This window comes from Kogia breviceps, chromosome 14, assembly GCF_026419965.1.
Source record: "Kogia breviceps isolate mKogBre1 chromosome 14, mKogBre1 haplotype 1, whole genome shotgun sequence".
Classification (NCBI taxonomy): Eukaryota; Metazoa; Chordata; class Mammalia; order Artiodactyla; family Physeteridae; genus Kogia; species Kogia breviceps.
In genome coordinates, this window is record NC_081323.1 from 89,582,726 (window position 1) to 89,602,583 (window position 19,858).

At 56.5% G+C, this 19,858-nt stretch overlaps 3 protein-coding genes across 4 annotated transcripts in view; 2 read left to right on the top strand and 1 right to left on the bottom strand.

The window, feature by feature from the left end:
• Positions 1-322: 322 nt before the first annotated feature.
• NUDT1 (nudix hydrolase 1) lies at positions 323-7,489 on the bottom strand. The gene is made up of 4 exons (XM_059038570.2): positions 7,380-7,489; positions 5,651-5,816; positions 914-1,059; positions 323-634 (listed from the first exon to the last, which is right to left on the bottom strand). The coding sequence occupies exons 2-4, from the start codon at positions 5,800-5,802 to the stop codon at positions 462-464; spliced, it is 471 nt and encodes a 156-aa protein (XP_058894553.1). The 5' UTR covers positions 5,803-5,816; positions 7,380-7,489; the 3' UTR covers positions 323-461.
• MRM2 (mitochondrial rRNA methyltransferase 2) lies at positions 7,427-12,797 on the top strand. Its single transcript, XM_067012810.1, has 3 exons — positions 7,427-7,505; positions 9,100-9,389; positions 11,712-12,797. Exons 1-3 carry the CDS (start codon positions 7,498-7,500, stop codon positions 12,149-12,151), a joined length of 738 nt encoding a protein of 245 aa, XP_066868911.1. The 5' UTR covers positions 7,427-7,497; the 3' UTR covers positions 12,152-12,797.
• Positions 12,798-14,074: 1,277 nt separating this feature from the next.
• The window catches only part of MAD1L1 (mitotic arrest deficient 1 like 1), a 318,455-nt gene continuing 312,671 nt past the window's right edge, over positions 14,075-19,858 (top strand). The window contains exons 1-2 of one of the 2 annotated variants that reach the window (XM_059038555.2): positions 14,075-14,381; positions 16,447-16,609. In XM_059038555.2, coding sequence (XP_058894538.1) covers positions 16,460-16,609 — 150 coding nt within the window. In that variant the 5' untranslated portion in view covers positions 14,075-14,381; positions 16,447-16,459. The remainder of the gene's footprint in view (positions 14,382-16,446; positions 16,610-19,858) is intronic. The other variant, XM_067012804.1, reaches the window with a different exon arrangement.

The following is a 19,858-nucleotide window of genomic DNA, read 5'->3' on the forward strand; positions in this document are numbered from 1 at the left end:
CAGCCCGTCTTGGGGGAGGGAGGGTGACCAGGTGATGGCACATTAGACGGGGGTTGGAGCCCTGGGCCCTGACCGCGCCTCGGTTTCCCGTAAGGGGGGTGGGGTGAGGAGGACGCGGCCTCCAGCCCACCCCCGGGATCCCGCGCGGGCCCGCACACACCTGCGCCGGGCCTCCCACACCGGTTCTCCCCCGCGGGACGTCCGCAAAGCCGTCCCCTCCCCTCGTGCGCCTGTGTCCCTTGCCCCCATCTCTGTCCAGTGGTGCAGGTCACAGCCAGGCACATCTGGCCACTCCCCGAGGACGGGACTTCGTGAGGCCCGATGAAGTAAAAGAGGTTTATTTTCCTTTCCATCCAATCATGCGCCCGACAGACCAGAGGCCCGGCCCGTGTTCGGAGCCCGGAGCCACGGTGCGGCTGGGCAGGGATTCTCGCGGCCCGAGGGACAAGCTCAGCTCTGTCCTAGACGGTGTCCACCTCGCGGAGCTCGTAGTCCAGGATGGTGTCGTGACTCTGGAACTTGAAGTAGCCGTGGAACTTCTTCTTCTGAAGCAGGAGGGGAAACCAGTAGCTGTCATCGGGCCACATGTCAGCGAAGGGGATCTGGTCCAGCGGGAACCACTGGGGGCGCATTTCTGAAGTCGGTGAAAAGGAACAGTCAGCAATGTTCAATCCAGATTTTAAACTGGCTTTTTGTGAGGAATTACTGAGTTACTCTGTGTGAGGAACTCGACGTACTTTCACCTTTAACCCTTGTGACTGTATCCCTTACCTTAGAGAACTGAGTAGGGAGGCCCCGGGGCTGGTGTGTCTCGGCACCTGCGCCTGGGTGGGGTGGGTGGGGAGGGGTGGGGTGGGTGGGGAGGGGAGGGGAGGGGAGGGCTGCCGTGCCGCTCGCTGGTCCCGAGACTCACCGTCGCTCTCCGCCGGCGTCCCGTGGACACCGTCCGCGCAGAAGATGTGCATGTCCAGCAGCTCGGGGTCGCCCACGAACTCAAACACGATCTGGCCCACCTTGTGCAGCGCGTCCACGGTCAGGCCGCTCTCTTCCTGCAGCTCCCTGTGGACAGAGGCACACGGACGCACCCGGACGTAAGGCGACAGTTAAAGCAAGGTGCCCGTGCAGAACCTGAGAGCGGTGCCGGGAGGGTGGAGGAGCGGCGTGTGTACACGTGGCCAAGGGCTCGGGCTCGGGGACCGCCGTTTAGGGGCGGCCAGACCTCCGGAATCGAGCGCCCTGGGTGCACCACGTGGCAGGTCAGGCCTGGCCCAGCTCAGCTGCTCGGAGGTCCTACGGGAGGCCAGCGCTAGAGCCGGGAGACCCCACCTGTCCTGCTCGGCTCTCCGTGAGCCCGTCACGTGTGCAAGGAGCTCCGCAGGCTGCAGCTCCCCGAACCCGGCCCTGAGCCAGAGTCCTCCTGCCCAGAGAATTCTCCCCTGTCCTGTCCCTGCTCAGAGCTCAGGATCAGACTGCAAGTTTCTACTGTCTCTTCCCCAGAGAAGGGGCTCTTTTAACTCCTGTTTCACCAAAGGAGACAGCCCCCCCCCCCCACAGCCAGCTCACCTCAGCCAGCTCACCTCAGCCGCACTTGACGGTAGGGGATGAGCTTTGGGCCTGTCTCACTTGTGTCCCCGCTTCTCAGGACCCCTTCCCCCAGCTCAGCCACCTGTGCTTGGAGGCAGGGGTCAGGGGGCTCATCTCCCCACCTGAGTACACAGGTGCCGGGTGATTCACGAGGAGAACTGGGGCTCCCCCCCTAAATTTAACAATGCTTCCCCAAGCTACATATTCATTGTAGACAGTCTAGCAAACACACAGGGAACTCCTCACTCAGCAAGAACCCTTGCTACCACTGTGGTTTCCCCTTTGGGTCGTTCTCCTTTGTGCCTCCCTTTTAAGAACCGCCCGTACCTTGTACCTGTGCTTTTCACACAACACCGCAGAGCCACGTTCTACACGTCAGGGGATTCAACCAGCTTCTCGGCTGTCCTGTGTCATAGGATAAAAGCCCCACCTCGCTCGTCACGAAACCCGCCCCGCCGTGTCATCCTGCGTCTCGTTGCATCCTTGGCAAGTGCTTTCTGGATGTTCTGCTGTGCTCGGGACTCGGGGGGGCCCACAAGCCCTGCACCCGTGAAGCTCAGCACCTGTGTCTCCTGCTACAGTCTCACTTCCCCACTGCCCTGTATTTACTTTTGTTGCTGTAAAAACATTCTAATTATACCTGACTGTTTAGAGTGGTAGGTTGAAAAAAGGTCTTTTTAAGCTTTGATCTCTGAGTTATGTTAGGAACACGATGCATAATTACTTCCTGTGCCTGTAATGAGGAGTCGGGGAAACCAGTGTTTGTTCAACACGTGTGTTGGGTTAAGCGGTCTTATTTAAATGGACGCCTTAGTGAGCTTGGAATCTGCCCTAACCTTCCCGTGAGGCCTGAGAGGAACTGCACCCGTTTGCTGCCGTTCAGATGCAGCCCAAGTGATGCTCTGGAAGCTGGAATTTATTCATTGAGATGGTTAATTAAAATTAGACACGACCTAAAAAAATGAACGTGTGTTTTCACTTGCGGGGGTGGAAATGACTCCCCAGTTAAATGTAACGGAAGCCTTCCGCAGGGCCCGCCCCTACCTCCGGCAGCAGGCTGGCGAGCTCCTGTTTAAAAACGTCACCTACTGATTTAATGTTTTGACTAATTTTGGCTCATCTTCCCCGAGTCCACGGCAGTGTATGAAATATCCGTAGTGTCCTCGCAGGCAGAGCTGAGCTTGTCTCGGGCCGGGATGACCAGGCAGCCGGGGGGGACACTGATCCAGTTTCGCTGACGTGTCTGATTGCGTCTCTGGCGTGTCCCCCACACGGCGGGGGGCGTGGGGGCCCCGCGGCCCGGAGCCCGCGGTGCAGCTCGGGGGCCCGCCAGCCGCGCGGCCTTCCAGAGTCCTCTGCCGCGGCGCTCTGCGTCCTCACCGCTGCTCCGCGGCTGCTGGCCAGAAAGGTGGGCGGGCGCCAAACCCGGAGCTGAAGCCTGGCTGTGAGGCACCTGGGTCCCCAGGTGCCTGCAGCTCCCTGCAGCCCCCCAGGAGGAAGGACGCGTCTTCCCTGGTGCTCAGATGGCTCCCCCCCGAGGACGTCCAGCACAGAGGAAGGGCCACCAGTCTCACACGGCCACGTGCGTCTGCTGGTGAGTGAGGAGCGTGTTAGGCCAGCTGTTGAAGTGGGGCTCACCCTGGGACCCCAAAGCGCAGTACGCCAGACATCCGCAAGGCTGCCGTGACCTCGCTGCTCAGGGCAGCACAGCCGGGGCCTGGGGCCTCAGGAGCAGCCCCACACACGTGCACGGAAAGAGGCCAGGGCTGCCCTAGGGGCCTGTGGCTGACGGCTGAGGCATCCCCAAGGTGGGCCAAGCCCAGTTGCTGCCGGAGTCCCGGGGCCCTGTGGTGGGTCTCAGCCTGCGCCCCGTGCATTCACCCGTCCCGACCCCCCCTGTAGGGGCTCAACTGTCCTTTGTCGGGGTGGTCCTGACACTTGGCTCCATCCTACACCCAGGCTGGAACCCTGGGGAGAGGGCACGGGGCTCCTGGACAGAGCTGCCCGGAGCCGAGCCACAGGCCCCGGGCGCCAGCGTGGTGCCATACAGTCCCAGGCAGACGGGTCTACATCAGGCGGGCCGTGTGGGCCCCGGACGCTGCACTTCTGGCCTCAGTCTCAGGGTAAGGCCAACCCTGCCTTAAGGAAGGGCCCCCGGGCAGAGCATGGAGACCATTAGTGCCCCGTGGCTGCGGAGAGGATGTCCCCCAGCGGGGCACGCTGCCTGCAGGGGCTGAGTGTGCCCTCAAGGACGCCCGGGTATCAAAACGGAGCTGCGCGGGGCCTGGGAGGAAGCGCCCTCCACAGCGCCACCTGCTGGACGAGGCCTCCAAAGGGCAAAGAATCCCGAGGCTCTCAGAGGGTAGCTGAGACCTCGATGATAAAGCAGCGAGCAAGGCTGAACGGCAACAGGAAGTCGTCGGTTTCAGGACGCTTCTGTGACCTGTGGTGAGGTGGGCACAGAGGAGTGAGCTTGGGGGTCACGGGGCCACCGCTGCAGTGCCTTCTGGGCGTCCAGCGAGGGTCTGGAGGGCAGACTGCAGGGCCCGGCACGGCGTCTGCTCGGCTGAACCGCGCTGGACGCCGGGGGCCCCCAGACGCTGAGCAGGTGGTTCAGTTTCATTGGTCATTGGGGCAAAAACAAATTAAAACCTCCACGGGGTATCGCCACCCCAGCCGGGATGGCTGAGATGAGAAGGACAGGGATGCCAGCTGTCACTAAGGACTTGGAGGAAGCGGACCTCATACGCGGCTGGCGGGAGTTTAAATGAGCACAGCTGTTTGGCAGGACGTGCTAAGGCGGAACACCTCGAATTCGCGAGGGGAGCGTCCACCGGGAAGGCCCTATGGGACCGTCCACAGCTACACCACTTGCAACTCCAACCCGGAAGCGGCCCCGAAGCCCCCGCCCGGGATGAGCAGGCTGCAGTGCGTTCATAAACCGGAATGGACCACTGCCACGTGCACACGTCATACCAGGAAGACGCCACGGCTGCGAGGCTCTTTCTACAGGGTATTTCTGAATGGGCCAAACCATCAACTGTGACAGAAGTCAGGGTGCAGGCTGCCCCCCTGGGGGCAGGGTCCACCCTCCAGTCCCATTTCTTGCTCTACGTGCTGGTTAAATGATGGACCCATTTCTTAAAAATTCCCTGATGAAGACTGGCATTTTCCTACATGCACTTTATACTTCAATACAAACTTGACTTCTGAAAGGTCTTCAGCCCTGGCCTCATGACGGACAGAGGGGGTGATGCGGTGTGATCAGAAAGGTGGCGGTTCTCTGGAGGAGACCCAGAGGCCTGTGGAGAAGAGCTGCGGGAGGGGCACCTTCTCCGATGTGAAGGCCGAGGAGGGGTCAGCCAGAGGAGGAGCCAGGAAGAGTGGGCGGGCGACGACAGCTTGGGGTGTCCGGGGGGTGGGGGCAGGGATGGGAGTGAGGGGGCGAGGTCAGACCGCGTGGGGCCCAGTGGCCGACGCAGGAGGTTGGATTTATCCACACAAGCCTGCGAGGGGCAGGAAGGCAAAGGGGCTGCGGTCTGAGGCCTGTGTGATCTCGGGCTCACTGCTCAAGCTCTCTGGGCTTCAGTTCTTCCCGTGTAAAAGTGGGTGTGTGTCAAGGAGGAACTGAGACTGTGTGTGGAAGCTCCCGGACAGGCTCGTCACCAGCTCCCCTGAACAAAGGAAGGAGCCCAGTGACTGGCCAGTCCCTTGGTTAGAAAGAGGAAGCCAGGATTCTTCTACGCAAGCCACCGCACAGCAGCTTCCCAAATGTCCTAAAAACCACGACTGCAGAGCAGCAGCTAATGTGTGCTGAGCACGGACCATGTGCCAGGCCCTGCTCAGTCCCTTATGTTTATTTTCTCACTTAATCTTCGCAACAGTCCTAAGAAGTAGGTACTGTTATCCCCACTTTGCAGATGAAGAAACCGAGGCTCAAGGATTCAGTCTGGGCTCCAGGTCATGTGGCTCTAAGCGGTCAAATCAGGAGCCTGGCTCGTCTACAGCCCGAATCCTTGTTGCCTGTGGAAGCTGCTTCTGCGGTCAGGCCTGCCCCTCCCCTCACCTCTTGGCTCCATCCTCGATGGTCTCTCCTTCTTCAACTTTGCCTCCGAAGCCGTTCCACCGGCCGGCCCCGAAGCCTCGTTTCTTCATGCCCAGGAGGACTCGCTGAGGCTGCAGCACGAGTACCAAGGTGTAGAGCCTCGAGGCACGCATGGTGCCCTTGGGTTCTGCAGGGAAGGCAAGGGGTTGGGTCAGCTTGACCTGGGTGTGGACGGAAGCGTGTGTATTGCGGTGGCCAGGGGCCGGGTGGACAGGAAATGTGCTCTGCAAGGCGCGGAGAGGCAACGTCCCAGCTCTGCCACATGTAGCGGGTTTTCTGGGGTAGTCAGAGGCCTGGCCCCCAGAACCCTTGGGCATCAGTGCCCAGGCCCTTCGCTTACTGGGCTGATGCAGCAGGTCAGATGATGGCCCATCCCTTCCCCTCCCCATTCCTTGGCACAGGGCTGTTCCTGCTGCTGTGTCCAGGCCCCGAGCCCACCGGGCACCAAGAGAACCATGCAATTTACCCAGCGGGTCTTGGGTCTGGCTTTTGGCCTTGGCCTTTTCATTATGCGGCCTTCTTTTGGCCTGCTGTGGTCTGGTTTCTGCCTCTCTGCAAGAGCAGACCCCCAGATTCCCGAGACATGCATGGCTCCTGACAGTGGAGAGTCCACCCAGCGAGGCCTGGCTAGTCCCCACTCCTGTGACAGGTTTGCACACTCTGCTCACGACTGTTGCTGCTCTGGGACCTGGTGCTGGAACCCAAGGGCCTCTCCTGCTCGAATGGGTTTGTGTGGTCCAGAGAAAGACTCGGAGGGTGATGTCTGGTCACTGCTGGAGAAATGCTGGAAGAGCAGGACCAAGTTAGCTGTCGCTCCATCCCCACCCCAGTCTGGGGCCCACACTGGACGAGATGCAGGATTCAGGACCAGCGATCCTCCTGGGAAGTCGGTGTCTGAGAAAAGGGCCCTAGGCCTGGGTCCTGGTGCTGGTGGTAGGTCAGGCAGGAGAGGTGGGTCTCTGTGGTCCAGCCTCCCTTTTTTTTTTTTTTTTTTTTTTTTGCGGTATGCGGGCCTCTCACTGTTGTGGCCTCTCCCGTTGCGGAGCACAGGCTCCGGATGTGCAGGCTCAACGGCCATGGCTCACGGGCCCAGCCGCTCCACGGCATATGGGATCTTCCCGGACTGGGGCACGAACCCGTGTCCCCTGCATCGGCAGGCGGATTCTCAACCACTGCGCCACCAGGGAAGCCTCCCTTTAATCTGCGGACTTTGTCACGTCCCCGACCTGTTCGCGTCCAAAGCCCTGGCTTCCTAAGGTAACTGGGCTGCTGCTGCTGCTGCTGCTGCTGCTGCTGCTGCTGCTGCTAGAACTGTCAGCTCTCAGTGATTAGGCACTGATTATATACTTCCCCCCAATTATCCCCTTTAACAGACCCAACAACTCTGTGAGCTGACAATCAAACACCGGAGCCAGTACCCAAACCTGCGTGTACTGCATGTTGAAGTCTAGCTGGCTACAGCTCTTGGTTCTGCCATCAGACGGGTCCCCAGAGAGCCCGCCTAAAGTCAGGGGTCGGGCAGCGCCCCGTGTCAGCCGGGTGGCCTCACAGCGGGGTCGCCTGTACACCGAGGCCCGCGACTAGGGATTAAAAACAACGCACAGTCGAGCGCCAAGCTGGGACTCCCGCCCACCGGGCGCTCCCCGGCAGGTCGCAGGCCCGTCTCCCATGGCGACGCTCCCGGACTCACCCGCTCCCGAGCTCTGCACGCGCCTTTCCCACCCGCGCGCCACTTCCGGGGGGCGTGGCCTAGGGCCGGAAGCGAGGCCGGTACTTCCGGTGGCGGCCGCTGGAGGAGGTCCGCGTTCATGGGCAGGTGAGCGCGGCGGTCGGTGGGCGCGGCGGCTGGCGCTCAGCCGGCATTTGTGGAGCACCTAGTGCATGCCTGCGGGAGGCGGAGTGGCGAGGGGCCTGCCCCAGGTTTCCGGTCCGAAAAGGGGCGCAGAGCCCACCTCTTCCAGGCCCGGAGAGGGTCAGCCCCGGCGAGGTGACTAGGGGAGACCTGCCAGCCCGAAGCGGACGGTCGGCGAAGGCTCGCGGGGAGGGGCGGGCGGGCGGAGAGCTGGAGGGGGCTTTAGGAGGGAGGGGCGGGCGGGGGGCCGCCGCGGGTGGAGGTGAAGCTGTGTAGAGCTGCGCAGGCGTGCCAGAGGTGAGAGGCCCACGTGTCCGAATCCAGGCGGTGGGATGGGGCTGGAGGCCCGCTGCCCAGATCAGGTGTGCTCGGGGCGTGTAATTCTTCTCTCCACGCCTCGGCTGACCGGTGGGATTAGTTCTGGCGCCCAGGACCACCCTGTGTCCTCTTTCCTTGAGACTCCTGTGCCTTTTGAAGGCAGCAGTTCTCACATTATTGTCTCCAAATCTTGTCACCATGTTTTCATGCTGAAGGAACTTTTGGCTGCTAGCCATGGGGCTAATGGCAGCCTTTTTCATCAGAAGAAAGGACGCAGAGCTTCCTCTGTCGGGTTGTTCTGAGACTTACATGAAGGGAGGTGTGGCTAGCTTGCAGTCGGTAAGCTGTTAACAACCCCACTTCCCCTAAGAGGCTTGGAAATTGCGCTTCGTTCACACACAGGGTGAGTTCAGATTTTTTAAGAAATGTGACAGGCCGGTCAGACCCTGTACTAGCCGCCAAAGCCATGGAACTAAGCAAGGGAAGGACCTGTCCTCACGGGGTTTTCTCAGAGTTTCTCAAAGCCCAGCGGCAATTTCTATCCGCTGGGAAGGAATGTTACTTTCATTAATTTTATCAGCATTTTTAACCAGTCTTGGGAAACCTTTGGTTGACACAAACAAGGTGACTACCATTAACGTTTGAGTTTTCCTGAAGAAAACTTCAGGAGGGAAAAAAACAGCTTTGGACGAAGGGGAGAGGCCTCCTGGAGGAGCTTGCATCGGCTGCCATAAACAAGCACCCCAGGATGGGCGACTTACAGAGCAGAAATTTTCTGGCTCAGTGTCTGGAGGCTGGAAATCTGAAATCAAGGTGCCAGCAGGGTTGGTTCCTGGGACATCTCGACTTGTAGATGGCCATCTTCTCCCTGTGTCTTAATGCGGTTTTTGCTGTGTGTGTGTGTGTGTGTGTGTCTGTGTCCTAACTTCTTCTTGCAAGGACCCCAGTCATATGGGATTAGAGCCCACCCATGTGACCTCATTTTACCTTAATTACCTCATTCAAAGACCAGCCACCTCTTGAGGTGCTGGGATTGGGACTTGACCGTAGAGACTTCGGGGGGATACGGTTCAGCCCCTAACACCTTCTTTCCGGCTGTGGGGCCTCGTCAAGTCACCTCTCCCTCTTGGGCCGCACTGTCCTATCTCGGCAAACGTGCGGATTGAGCCTGGGGCCCCCGCAAGCTCCTGACCTGCTGGTCTTTGCGGTGCTGACCTGCTTGCTCCCTTTTCCTCACCAGGTTCTTGAAGCTGGTGTGGGCCTCCTTTCAGCGTCAAAGGTTCCACACCGGTGGGAGTTGCTTCAAGGGCCGGACCGGCGCTGAGCACCTGTGGCTGATGCGGCATTTGAGGGACCCGTTTGTGAAGGCTGCGAAGGTGGAGAGTTACAGGTGTCGAAGTGCCTTCAAGCTCCTGGAGGTGAACGAGAGGCACCGCATTCTGCGGCCTGGCCTCCGGGTGTTAGACTGTGGCGCCGCTCCTGGCGCCTGGAGTCAGGTGGCTGTGCAGAGCGTCAACGCTGCAGGCACAGGTGGGGCCTCCTGACCACCGTGCTTTAGACGCAGGCGCCGCCCTCTGCCTCTGCCCGGGGATGCAGAGCCGCTGAGCTGCCTCGTGAAGGCGGTGCTTCTGCGTGTCTGTCTAGGAGGAATGATACAGCACTGACATTGTTAGAATGAGACACGGGGTAGAAAGGGATAATGAAAATGGAAATCACCTCAAATCACACTACAGTGGCGTGTAGACTAATATACTGGTGTACATCCCGCACCTTTGTTGCTGATTTGGAGCTTCAACAGAGCTATTGTTGTTTTTTTGGTTTTTTTTTGTTTTTGGCTGACTGATATATTGGTGTCTTTCCATGACAGTACAACTGAGTCAACCTCAGGGGTGTCCTGGTCCTTGAAGCCCTGGGTGTCCTGGAGGTGCTCCTGGGGCTGCCCGAGGGGCGCCCCCGTAGCTCTGGATTCCTCACTTTGGCTCAACTTGAGGGGCTTAGCTTTTATCTCTTTTACATTTAGGTTTTTTTTTTTTTTTTTTTTTTTTTTTTTTTTTTTTTTTGCGGTACGCGGGCCTCTCACCGCTGTGGCCTCTCCCGTTGCGGAGCACAGGCTCCGGACGCGCAGGCTCAGCGGCCACGGTTCACGGGCCCAGCCGCTCCGCGGCACGTGGGATCCTCCCGGACCGGGGCACGAACCCGTGTCCCCTGCATCGGCAGGCGGACTCTCAACCACTGCACCACCAGGGAAGCCCCATTTAGGGGTTTTGACTAAGATCGCCTATATAAAAAAGTGTTCTCTCACTAACAGATCAACTACCTACCTGTGGAAGGCAGAAAACCATGCCAGCCTTTGAAACAGCTGCATAGTATTCCAGATAGCAGTTGTACTGTTGGTGTTTAGCCAGTCTCCTCATCTTGGGCACCAAGGTGGCTTTTGGGTCTTTTGCTAGTGTGTGCAGTGCTGTGGTAACCATCCTTACCCCTTGTGTCTCCTGCTGTAAAGTCTGAGGATGCCACATGCACCGGCATTATGACACATGTGAAGTTCACAAAGATCTCTCCCAGACACCTTGAAAACGGTTAAAAAAATCTCTTTTGAGCTTAGTATTTATCAGCTGAGTGAATGAATGAGTCAGAAACTTCTGTTCCTTTTCCTACCACTGAGTCTATCCACAGACTTCCTAACAACTGCTTTTAGTGGTTCCTGTCCCCCTAATTTCTGTTCAGTAGAAGCAGGAAAATGCCGAAGTTTAACTTGCAGGAAGAGGTGGCAGAAGCAAAGAGTGTGTGGATCAGATGCTTTGGGTTCTTTTATCGCCCGAAGTTGCAAAAATGGAAGCAAAGCCATTTGCCTTCAGAGGACACTTCCTGGGGCTGTAGTATGTGGGACATTCAGGGAAACACCAGGAGTGTATAAAATGGGGCAAGAGGTGTCCCACTTGCCAGGGCTGAAAATGGAGAGCTTTTGCCTTTGAAAAATGAGGTATCCTGCAGAATACCCGGACTTCCAGTCTTTAGATAGAGATAAAACACCCTGCCCCCTCACCCGTGGAGCAGGCTTTTTACCAAGCCGACTGACTGAGCTACAAAAGAGTCTGTTCCCTTCATGTATCTAGCCTGTATCTACCCTGGCGTGTAGGGAGCCTGGCGTGTAGGGGTGGTGCAGGGAGGGGCCCCCAGGGCTTGTGAAGAGGGGAGCTTGGAACCGGAAGGGAAGGGAGGTGGAGCCTGGGGGCAGCGGCCCTGCGCGCAGGAAATCTTGTTTCAGGTGAGGTGAGAGAATGACATCTTTTTATTTCACCACTGGCATCACTCAAATATGGGCAGGGTATCAATTTTTTTACCTTATTTTGCATTTGTCTGTTTCCCCCCTCTCTTGGGTTGTTTCTGATAGTTTCTACATTGAAAGAAGTTGGATTAAACTGCAGAATGGTTTTGTTGCTTCAATCCAGAGGCACTTTGTATACTGGTGTGTTATTTTCTGTTTCAGTTTGTCAAAAAGACCACTCAGAGATAAAAGCCCTTTCATGGAGAGCCAGGCTCAGGGAGTGAAATGAAATCAGAGATGGTGTCAAGGCCCAGGGTGTGGCCCCAGGTCTGCCTGTCCCCTGGGACAGTCACTTTTCCTCTCTGGGCCTCAGTTTCCTCAGAGGTAGAAGGACCACCACTCCCGGCCACGTGTTTTTGTAGGATGTATAGAAAGTGGGGGACGGCTTGTGTCCACATATTTGCACGTTAGCTCTTTTCCTCGGTCCTGACTCCTTAGTTCTATTTTGTTGTTTTGTTGCGTTTATTTTTTGTGGGAAGATTCAGGGTGTAAATAAGTAAGCACATTCACCATTTCTTCCTTAGATCCCAGTATTCCTGTTGGCTTTGTGCTTGGGGTAGATCTCCTTCACATATTCCCCCTGGAAGGAGCAACTTTTCTGTGCCCTGCGGATGTGACTGACCCAAGAACCTCCCGGAGGATCCGAGAACTGCTTCCTGCTGGGAGAGCAGATGTGATTCTGAGTGACATGGCACCCAACGCCACAGGGATCCGGGGCCTCGACCACGACAGGCTCGTCAGCCTGTGCTGGTCTCTTCTGGACATGGCTCCAGAAGTCCTGCACCCCGGGGGGACATTGCTGTGTAAAACCTGGGCTGGAAGTCAAAGCCGTCGGTTACAGAAGAGACTGACAGAGGAATTCCAGAAAACAAGGGCTGTAAAGCCTGAAGCCAGCAGGAAAGAATCATCAGAGGTGTACCTCTTGGCCACACAGTACCGAAGAGGGAAGGGGGAGGGTCTGTGAAGGAAAGAGAGTTTCTTCTGCTGTTTCTGGCTCTTTTTCACTGCAAATGTAGCTTGAGCCCTTTCCTGAAGTGTGGCTGGGGAGATCCGATCTTGATCTGGGATGCAGCGGGCAGGACAAATGGGGGACCTTTTTTTAAGCCCAAAAGATATGACAAAACTATATTCAGTGTCCAAGACATATGATAAAAAAGTCTGTAACATGATTCGTGAAGAGGAAGAGATAGGCAAAGATTGAAGGATGAAAAGGCAGACTGAGGGAAGGATAAAAACACTCGGAGGCAGAGAAACATACACACGGACACCTTTATGTAACTTTCTCTTCATACCCACGTTAGTGTGTTACAGAGAAACAGGCTTCCACCCTTGCTCCGAAACAACCCACAGGTTTCCAGGTGTTATTTTGGGTTTACCGTGTAATGTAGAAAAAATCTGAACTTTCAGTCTGGGGATTTGTGTCCATCTCTCTGGCGAATGATCTGGAAATACATCCATTCTTCAAGCAGTGAGAGTTCTCAGAACAATTAGGGAAGACATTTGGTGTGAGTTATGCATGGGGTGGGTGTGCGTTGTTTTTTCACTGGAATTGTTGCTGTAATACTCCAGCCTCCAAAGACTTAAAGGTAAATGCCAAAGCAAGCAGAGAAGTGGTGTGTTCGTTTATTTCCTTTTACTCTTCCAGGAAATCGATGCAACTTTACAAAACAATATAGGCCGTATTATTTCCATGTTTTTAAGTTCATCTTTTGAAAAATTAATTTCTTCAAAACCATTTCCTAGAGGTGTGCTCATCTTTTAAGAAGAGTTTATTGATTGTAATGATGATTAAATGTGTATACCGAAAAAAACCCGCACCACCTAAAAGTTGAGAGTTATGTTTTATTTGGTGGACAAAACAGGACTTAAGCCCAGACACAGCATCTCAGATAACTGAGAGATTGCTCCAAAGAGGCAAGGGGGGGGAGCCAGGATCTATAGGAGTTTTAGCAGCAAACACCAGGTAGTTGGAACATCAAATGATCACTGTTAACAAAAGAAAAGCAAGACATCTCAAGTTAAGGAATTTAGTGCTTTTCTACGTTTGGGAAGATGCCAGAGTCGGGGCTCACTGCAATCATTCCTTTGGTGTGCGCCTCAGCTCTCTGGGGCAAGCGTCCTATGTTTTCAATTCCTGAGTTTCCTCGGGGTGCCGTTGGGGAGGCGGGTGGTGGCTGCGGTCTGACGGCGGGCATGCTGTTTCCATCCCGAGTTCCCTGGGCTCACCCTCGGGGGTGGCTGTAGTGGCTGGTGACCGGAACGTCTTTTATTTACTGATACGGCAGGTAGCAGTTTTAGTTCACAAATCCGAAGGATCGCTTGGGGAAGGAATAGATACCCAGGAATCTCCATAGGGTCCTAGGGTAGTCCAGATCACTGAAGTAGGCTGCAGGCCCGACTCTTTAAATTTTGTTTTATTTGCGCTCGCAGTCCGCTAATGTAGCCCAGAGAGCCTCCTGTCCTCCTTGCACCTCCCCATCCCGTTTCTTTCCGGCCACACAAACTTGTGTTTTATTCTCTGGAAGAAGGGAATTCGGTGCAGACCCTCGGGCGCTTAGCAGGGGGCGGGGGGGGGAGGAGGGGCCGGTGAGACCCGTTAGTGGACGCAGGTTGCTGTGGTTCCCGGAGGGACCTGCTGGCTGTGGGCTGACTTCGCCCCGCTCTGCCGTTGCGCCCTGGAGAACTGGGACCCAGACGACGGCATGGCGCCCCGACAGCTCACAGGGCGCTGGGAGGGTAGCTTAGTAGCCCGGTTTTTCGCGTTGTTTTAGAGGGCCAGGGGAAAGTAGAAAAGGCATTCATTCAGGCAAATACTGTAGTGGCAAAATCTGCGGACTAGTCCAGCGGGCAGGAAAGTTTGGCCCTGCGAGGCCACCGTTGGCCGGTGCTGTCCCCCACAATACGGAGCGAGGCAGCCGCCCAGTGGAAGCCTGACCCGTGGAGGCCGGGGCCACCAAGATAGTCCCACGGGCTGGCCTTTGGTTCCCAGTCCTCTCCGAGCGGGGTCTCCTGCGGGTGGGTGGTTATGGGGACGAACACGAAGACCCCAGGACCCGTTGGTGCGCGGACCCGGAGGTTTACGGCTTGCCCCGCCCAGGTCTCGCGAGAGCGCAGGCGTACGTCTCGCGAGACGCGGGCGTAAAAGAGGGAGATCTGAGCAGCGGCGACGGCGGCACGGTTCCTGAGGCAGCTAGGTGAGCGGCTGGGGTCCTGGGAGAAGGTCCGGGCTGGGCTGGGCTGGGCTGGGCTGCGTTGGGGGGCGGGTGCTGAGCCCAACCGGCGGGGTTCGGGCGAAGAGGCTGGGGCAGCCCGCCGGGTCTGGGTGCGGGCTCCGCCCCCTGCCCTGGGGCTCTGAGACGGCGACCCCTCGGCGTCCCCCCTTCCCTCTTAGACCCCGGCTCTGGGGCTCTTACCGGCGCGCCCACTGTGTGTCCGCGTGCTCACCGGGGCCGGGGTCCCTGCTGGCGCGCCCCTCCGCTCCGTGCTCTGTCTTCCGAGCCTGGGCGCGTCCCGTGCAGCCCCCCAAGGGTTCCTCTCCGAGAGGAGCCGCTGGAAATGGCCAGGGTTCGAGCGGCGAGCGAGGGTCGGGGCGGAGGCGGCCACGGAGCAGAGGTGTTTCACCGCCCGGCCTCCGGGAAGAAGGCGCACCTCCCCTCCCCCACCGCCCCCAGACGGCCCAGTGCAGAGAGAGGAGCTCTTCCCCCAGTCCCGCCCTTTCGAGTTGACAGCACTGTCGCCCGCACGTCTTCACTTGAGCAGTGTGGGAGTTGCCACTACATTTTACAGCTAAGGAAACCGGTGGGAAGATGGGAAGCGCCTTGCCCAGAGTCGCACTCCTGGCAGCTAGTAGGACGGGAAGTTGCATTTGACCTCTAGTATAAGTTAGGAGAAAGCCGACAAACGGGTGGTGAACTTAGGCCAGCGTTAAGTGCCCATGGCGGTGGGAAGTGGTGTTGCCGAGGGGGGAGCATCCTTGTAATTTCTGTAGGTGCCCTCAGGTGTCCTTTTGCCAAGGAGGGCAGTCGAGAGGCACTGTGCTCTCCGTTGAGAGCAGTTCACGTTCAGTGACTAGACTTCTAGAAGATTTGAGTGTCTTTGATAGAGAGGATGGAGTTTGAGCTTTCACCTTATCGCTTGCCGTATGCAGTGGTTTAGTTCCAGGCAGGTGAAAATGGACGCGTGCTTTTCATTCTGGTGTATTAAGTGCGCCAGCTCTTGAGAAGAGGGTGTACTGGCTAAATTTCCCATCGTGGGATGGAAAGTATGGCCCTGGTCAAACGGGAGGATGGTACTTAGGGGAAATCAGTGAGAGCTGGCTGCTTTCCTCAGGGGAACACAGTATGCACCTGTAGGAACGCACACCTTTTGGCTGTTAACTGTGCCTGGGACACTTGCACAGCTGACTGGTAGACGGCCTGGTGTGAGGCTGTAGTCAGCACAGGGTTGGGCATGCGTGTTCTTTGCTGCTGCTTGTCCCCGGCCCTTCACACGTTGGCCTGTGGAGCACCCTCGACCTTTAGAGCCAGCCAGACCCAGCTGCCCCTCTAAGTTCTGTAATTTTTGGAGCCTCATTTTCTATCATCTCTAGAAGAACGTGTAAGAAGATCTCATTCAGCTGCCCATCGTGATGATTGCTGTGTCCTGTGTTACATGACAAGCGAAGTGATAGTCAAACTCAGTGGCAACAGCTGTGCCATGTGCCGTTTGGAGGCTTCTTTGGGGCCTGATAATCCTGACAAGTGGGAAGAGTGGGGTGCTCGGTGTACGGATGAGGAGACAGGCCCAGGGAGGCCTGGTGCTCCCCTGGCTGAGCACGGCAGTGGCGCTTGCTCACGTCTTGTTAACCGATAATTAGCACTGCCGTGGTTGCCGTCCTTACTGCCACTGTGTGTGCTTTGTTTCTGATTCCCGGAAGCTAGGCTTTTTGTGCTTGCTTATGTGGGAGACGTGCCACCTGACTGCCGGCCACCTCACCTTGGGAGCCGTCTGTCTGTCCTGCTGGTGCGCAGGTCAGCACTCTGATGGCCAGCAGCTTGGCGGCATGTTGTCTTCTTATGCCTCCGTTTCTTCTCCGAAAACTTGGCAGCGCGGGCTCCCAGTGAACTTCAAAGGATGTGCTTGCGGCCGCTGAAATGTCACAAGGGCTCCGAGAGAGCGTTAGGGGCGTGGGACTGCCCAAAGGTACCCCCGACCGGGCAGCTGGCAGAGCTGATGGCTCGTGAAAAGGCTCCCTGTGACCCTTCCCTTGTTTTCCCCCAGAAGGGAAGTGGCCATGGAAGACCTGGGGGAAAACACCACCGTCCTATCCACGCTGAGGTCTTTGAACAGTTTCATTTCTCAGCGAGTGGAGGGAGGATCTGGACTGGACGTTTCCGCCTCTGCCCCGGGTTCTCTGCAGATGCAGTACCAGCAGAGCATGCAGGTGAGTGCTGTGTGTTGGGTTAGGGGCCTTAGGGAAAGACACCTGCTCTTAGGTGGGGCTGGTTCAAGTTCCAGATGGTGCGGGGGAGCGGTTTGTGTCAGGATGAGGGCCTCTACGCACAGAGACTTTAGGTAGGGCTGTTTCAACTCCCATATAGTTGAGGCAGGTGAGCGCTTTCTCAGCCTAGAGGCCAGCTGGCCATCTCCCACATCTCCAACATGGACAGTCGTGGTTTTGGAGGATAGCCAGAGGTCACGGTCTGGCCCTGAGCTGTCCTGGCTCAAAAGCCTGAGATAACAGCAGCCCCAGCGTGGGTCTGGTGTTCAGCATTGTGCTGACACTAGCGAGCTCGCAGACACTGCAGGTGGGGTTGGCAAAAGCCAGTTTATTCATTTCATCGAGGGAAGCAATCCCAGACTGCCTGGGCACATGACCACTGGAATTGTGCAGCCAGCTGCCGGCTGCCTTGATGGTGTCACGCATGGCAGGGCTGTGCTGTAAGCACAGGCTCTTGGTCAACCTGGAGAGGCAGGGCAGTGAGTGAAGGGTTGGGCACGTGACAGTCTCGGACGGTGGGGGCCATTTGCACGTCTTCGCTGCCGTCTGCCACGGGGTGATTTTTATAGCTTCACTTTGCTCCCAGTCTTATTTCACTTTATTCCAAGTTCTCGGCAGTGCTCACTGTGGACACAGTTGTAAAGGCTCCGGTCTGCTGAAGGACTTCAGGTTCTGAAGAGTCGTGGGCTCAGTGCTAGTTGGGGCAGGGATCGCTGGCTCCACATAGGGAGGGAACGTGGTGTCTGAGCCATGTCCAGACCCCTGCCCCTGTCAGGGCTGCATCAGGTGATCTCTGGCTTCTCTGCTTGCATTCCTTCTCTCTTGTCAGCCTTGCCTGTGTTGCTGCAGCCTTTCTGCTATAATGTCCTGTGTCAGACGAGCCAGTGGTTTCCTGTTGCTCTGGGAGCCCGATGAGTCCATGCCACATTTGCTAAAACAGAGGCTGGTGGGTTTGTATGCATTCGTTTGCTGAATAGTTGAATTACTTACTATGTGTTTGTTAGTGGGCTAAGTTGCTCACTGCCCTTTTTTTTGGCAAGGACTGTTCTTTATCCTGAAATTAGGTCATTTATGTTAGTTTTTGTTGTTAAAACACCTTTTTTTGAAGTGGTGTTCATAGGTTATAGGGTTTTTTTTGTTTTTTGTTTTTTTGATCCTTGCTCACTGGCAGAATATGAAGTTGGCAACTTTGGTCTAAGAAAGTTATAATTTTATTGATGCAGATGTCTGGGAACTTTTGGCCTGTTGGAACTATAGAGTCTGGAATTTCCAGGGTCCCTAGTTCTCATTCACCTATGACCTGAAGGCTACCCCAGTTGGGAGATCAGTAAATGAGAGCAGTAGCCAGAGTGAGCTGGTTAGAGAGCCATGTGGCACAGGACCTGCCTAGGAGCCCTGACCTTGGACCTGTCCTGTCTCAGGACTTCAGTCAGTGTTCTGTCTCTTTCCTGCCATGCCTGGCAGGTGAGGGAACAGCAGCTGCAGGTCTGGGCAGTCTGGAGGCAGAGAGCAGTGTCTGGCCTACTAGTCCCCTCCCCTGCTTTCTTTTAAGGTTTCTGTGTCTGTGTGCAGGTGTTTATAGTCTGCTGTGCTATGTGTCAGTGTTGGCTTAAATGTAAAAACATGTTCAGTGACTTTTCTTCAGATATAGTCAATGTTCCAGGAAGATGTGGCCAATGGATGTGTGTCTCTGGGACTCCCACGTGGTACCCACACCCTCGGAGCTGGGGTCCCGCCGTCCTCTGAGGAAGCTGGGCTGCAGGCTCAGAGTGAGACTAGGAAGACTGAGTTTGATGGAGGGTAGAGTTAGGGACTCCCCAACGTCAACAGGTGGGAGTTGAAATGAGAGAAAATATCAGAGGGGTAAAGAAAGTGCGGACTTTGGCCTCTAAAGCATGGGGGGGAAGGGTGGAGAAAATGTCTTTTCTCTGGCCTGGGATTTCTCACACTTGGCACTGTTGACATTTTGGGCTAGATAATTTTTTGTTTTGCAGGACATTCCTGTGCGTCGTGGGATGTTTAGCAACATCCCTGGCCTCTGCCCGCTACATGCCAGGAGCAGACACAGTGTCGCCCCTTCTTGTGACGATCAGCTGTGTCTCCAGACAGTGCCGCATGTCCCTGACTGAAAAGAGAACCACTTTTTATAGCCCAGAGCATCTTGAACTTTAATGTGCCTATGAATCACCTGAAGATAAGTTTAAAAGGAAGGTTCCAATTTGGTATCTGTGATGTGGCCCGAGGCTCTGCATTTCTGTTAAGTGCCCAGGAGATGTTGTCTTGCTGGACTGCAGGCCATTCTTGGAGGGGTTGGGCTCTAGCCCCCTGAAGACAAGGCCCTTTTGCAGTCAGTGATTCGGTGGTACTGTTGGCTGTGTCTTCTGAGGCCCTTCAGAGCTTCAGTTCCCCCTTATTTACCTACCCTCTGGGGGACGCAGACTTCTGAGATGGGCCCCAAACTGCTGGCCCCTGGTGGACTGCAGTTTCTCCCCCTTAATCAAACACTAACTAGGTGTTGTAGCCCTGCGGTTCTGCAGATAGAATTAATAGCTCCAATCAGTTGACCTCAAGGTAGGGAGAGTACCTGGGTGGGCCTGACCCAATCAGGTGAGTCCTTAAAATCTGGGTCCAGAGATCAGACAGAGAAGTCAGAGATGCAGAGCAGGAAAGGGATTCCACACATGCACGATTCTCCCTTGTTGGCTTTGGAGCTGGAGAGGGCCACGTGGCAGGGAATGTGGGCAGCCTCTGGGAGCTGACAGCAGCCTGGGCCTGCCAGCCAGCAAGGAAATAGGAGCGTGGAAGAGGCTCCTGAGCTACAGGGGAGAGCACAGCTTGCCGACTGCCTGGATTTTAGATGTTGAGACCCTGATCGGAGAAGCTGGCTGTGTGTGCCCGGCCTTCTGACCCACGAAACCGACAGCCAGTATAGGGGCGTCGAAGCTGCTGCGTTGGTGGTAGTTTGTTACACGGCATAGGAAACAAGCCCCCACGCTGTCATCTGAAAACGCACCTTCCTCTTTTGTCCTTTGTCACCTTCACTTGTCTTGCTGCCTCCCTGCACCCCTTTCCCACCTGGGGGCCCAGTGTTCCTTCCTCCCCAGGGCTGAGCGAGGGCCTTGCTGGGAGCCGGTGCTCGGCGAGGGAGTGTTGAGTGAGCCCCTCGCCTGTCTGACGCAGCCACTGAGGACC

Excerpts from the sequence above, each read along its gene's own strand:
- NUDT1 (XM_059038570.2), bottom strand. The coding sequence starts at position 5,802 with ATGCGTGCCTCGAGGCTCTACACCTTGGTACTCGTGCTGCAGCCTCAG. Across the intron at positions 1,060-5,650 it reads ATCGAGGATGGAGCCAAGAG|GGAGCTGCAGGAAGAGAGCG; the intron begins GTGAGGGGAGGG and ends CTCTGTCCACAG. Across the intron at positions 635-913 it reads GACGCCGGCGGAGAGCGACG|AAATGCGCCCCCAGTGGTTC; the intron begins GTGAGTCTCGGG and ends CACCGACTTCAG.
- MRM2 (XM_067012810.1), top strand. Across the intron at positions 9,390-11,711 it reads CGTCAACGCTGCAGGCACAG|ATCCCAGTATTCCTGTTGGC; the intron begins GTGGGGCCTCCT and ends TTTCTTCCTTAG.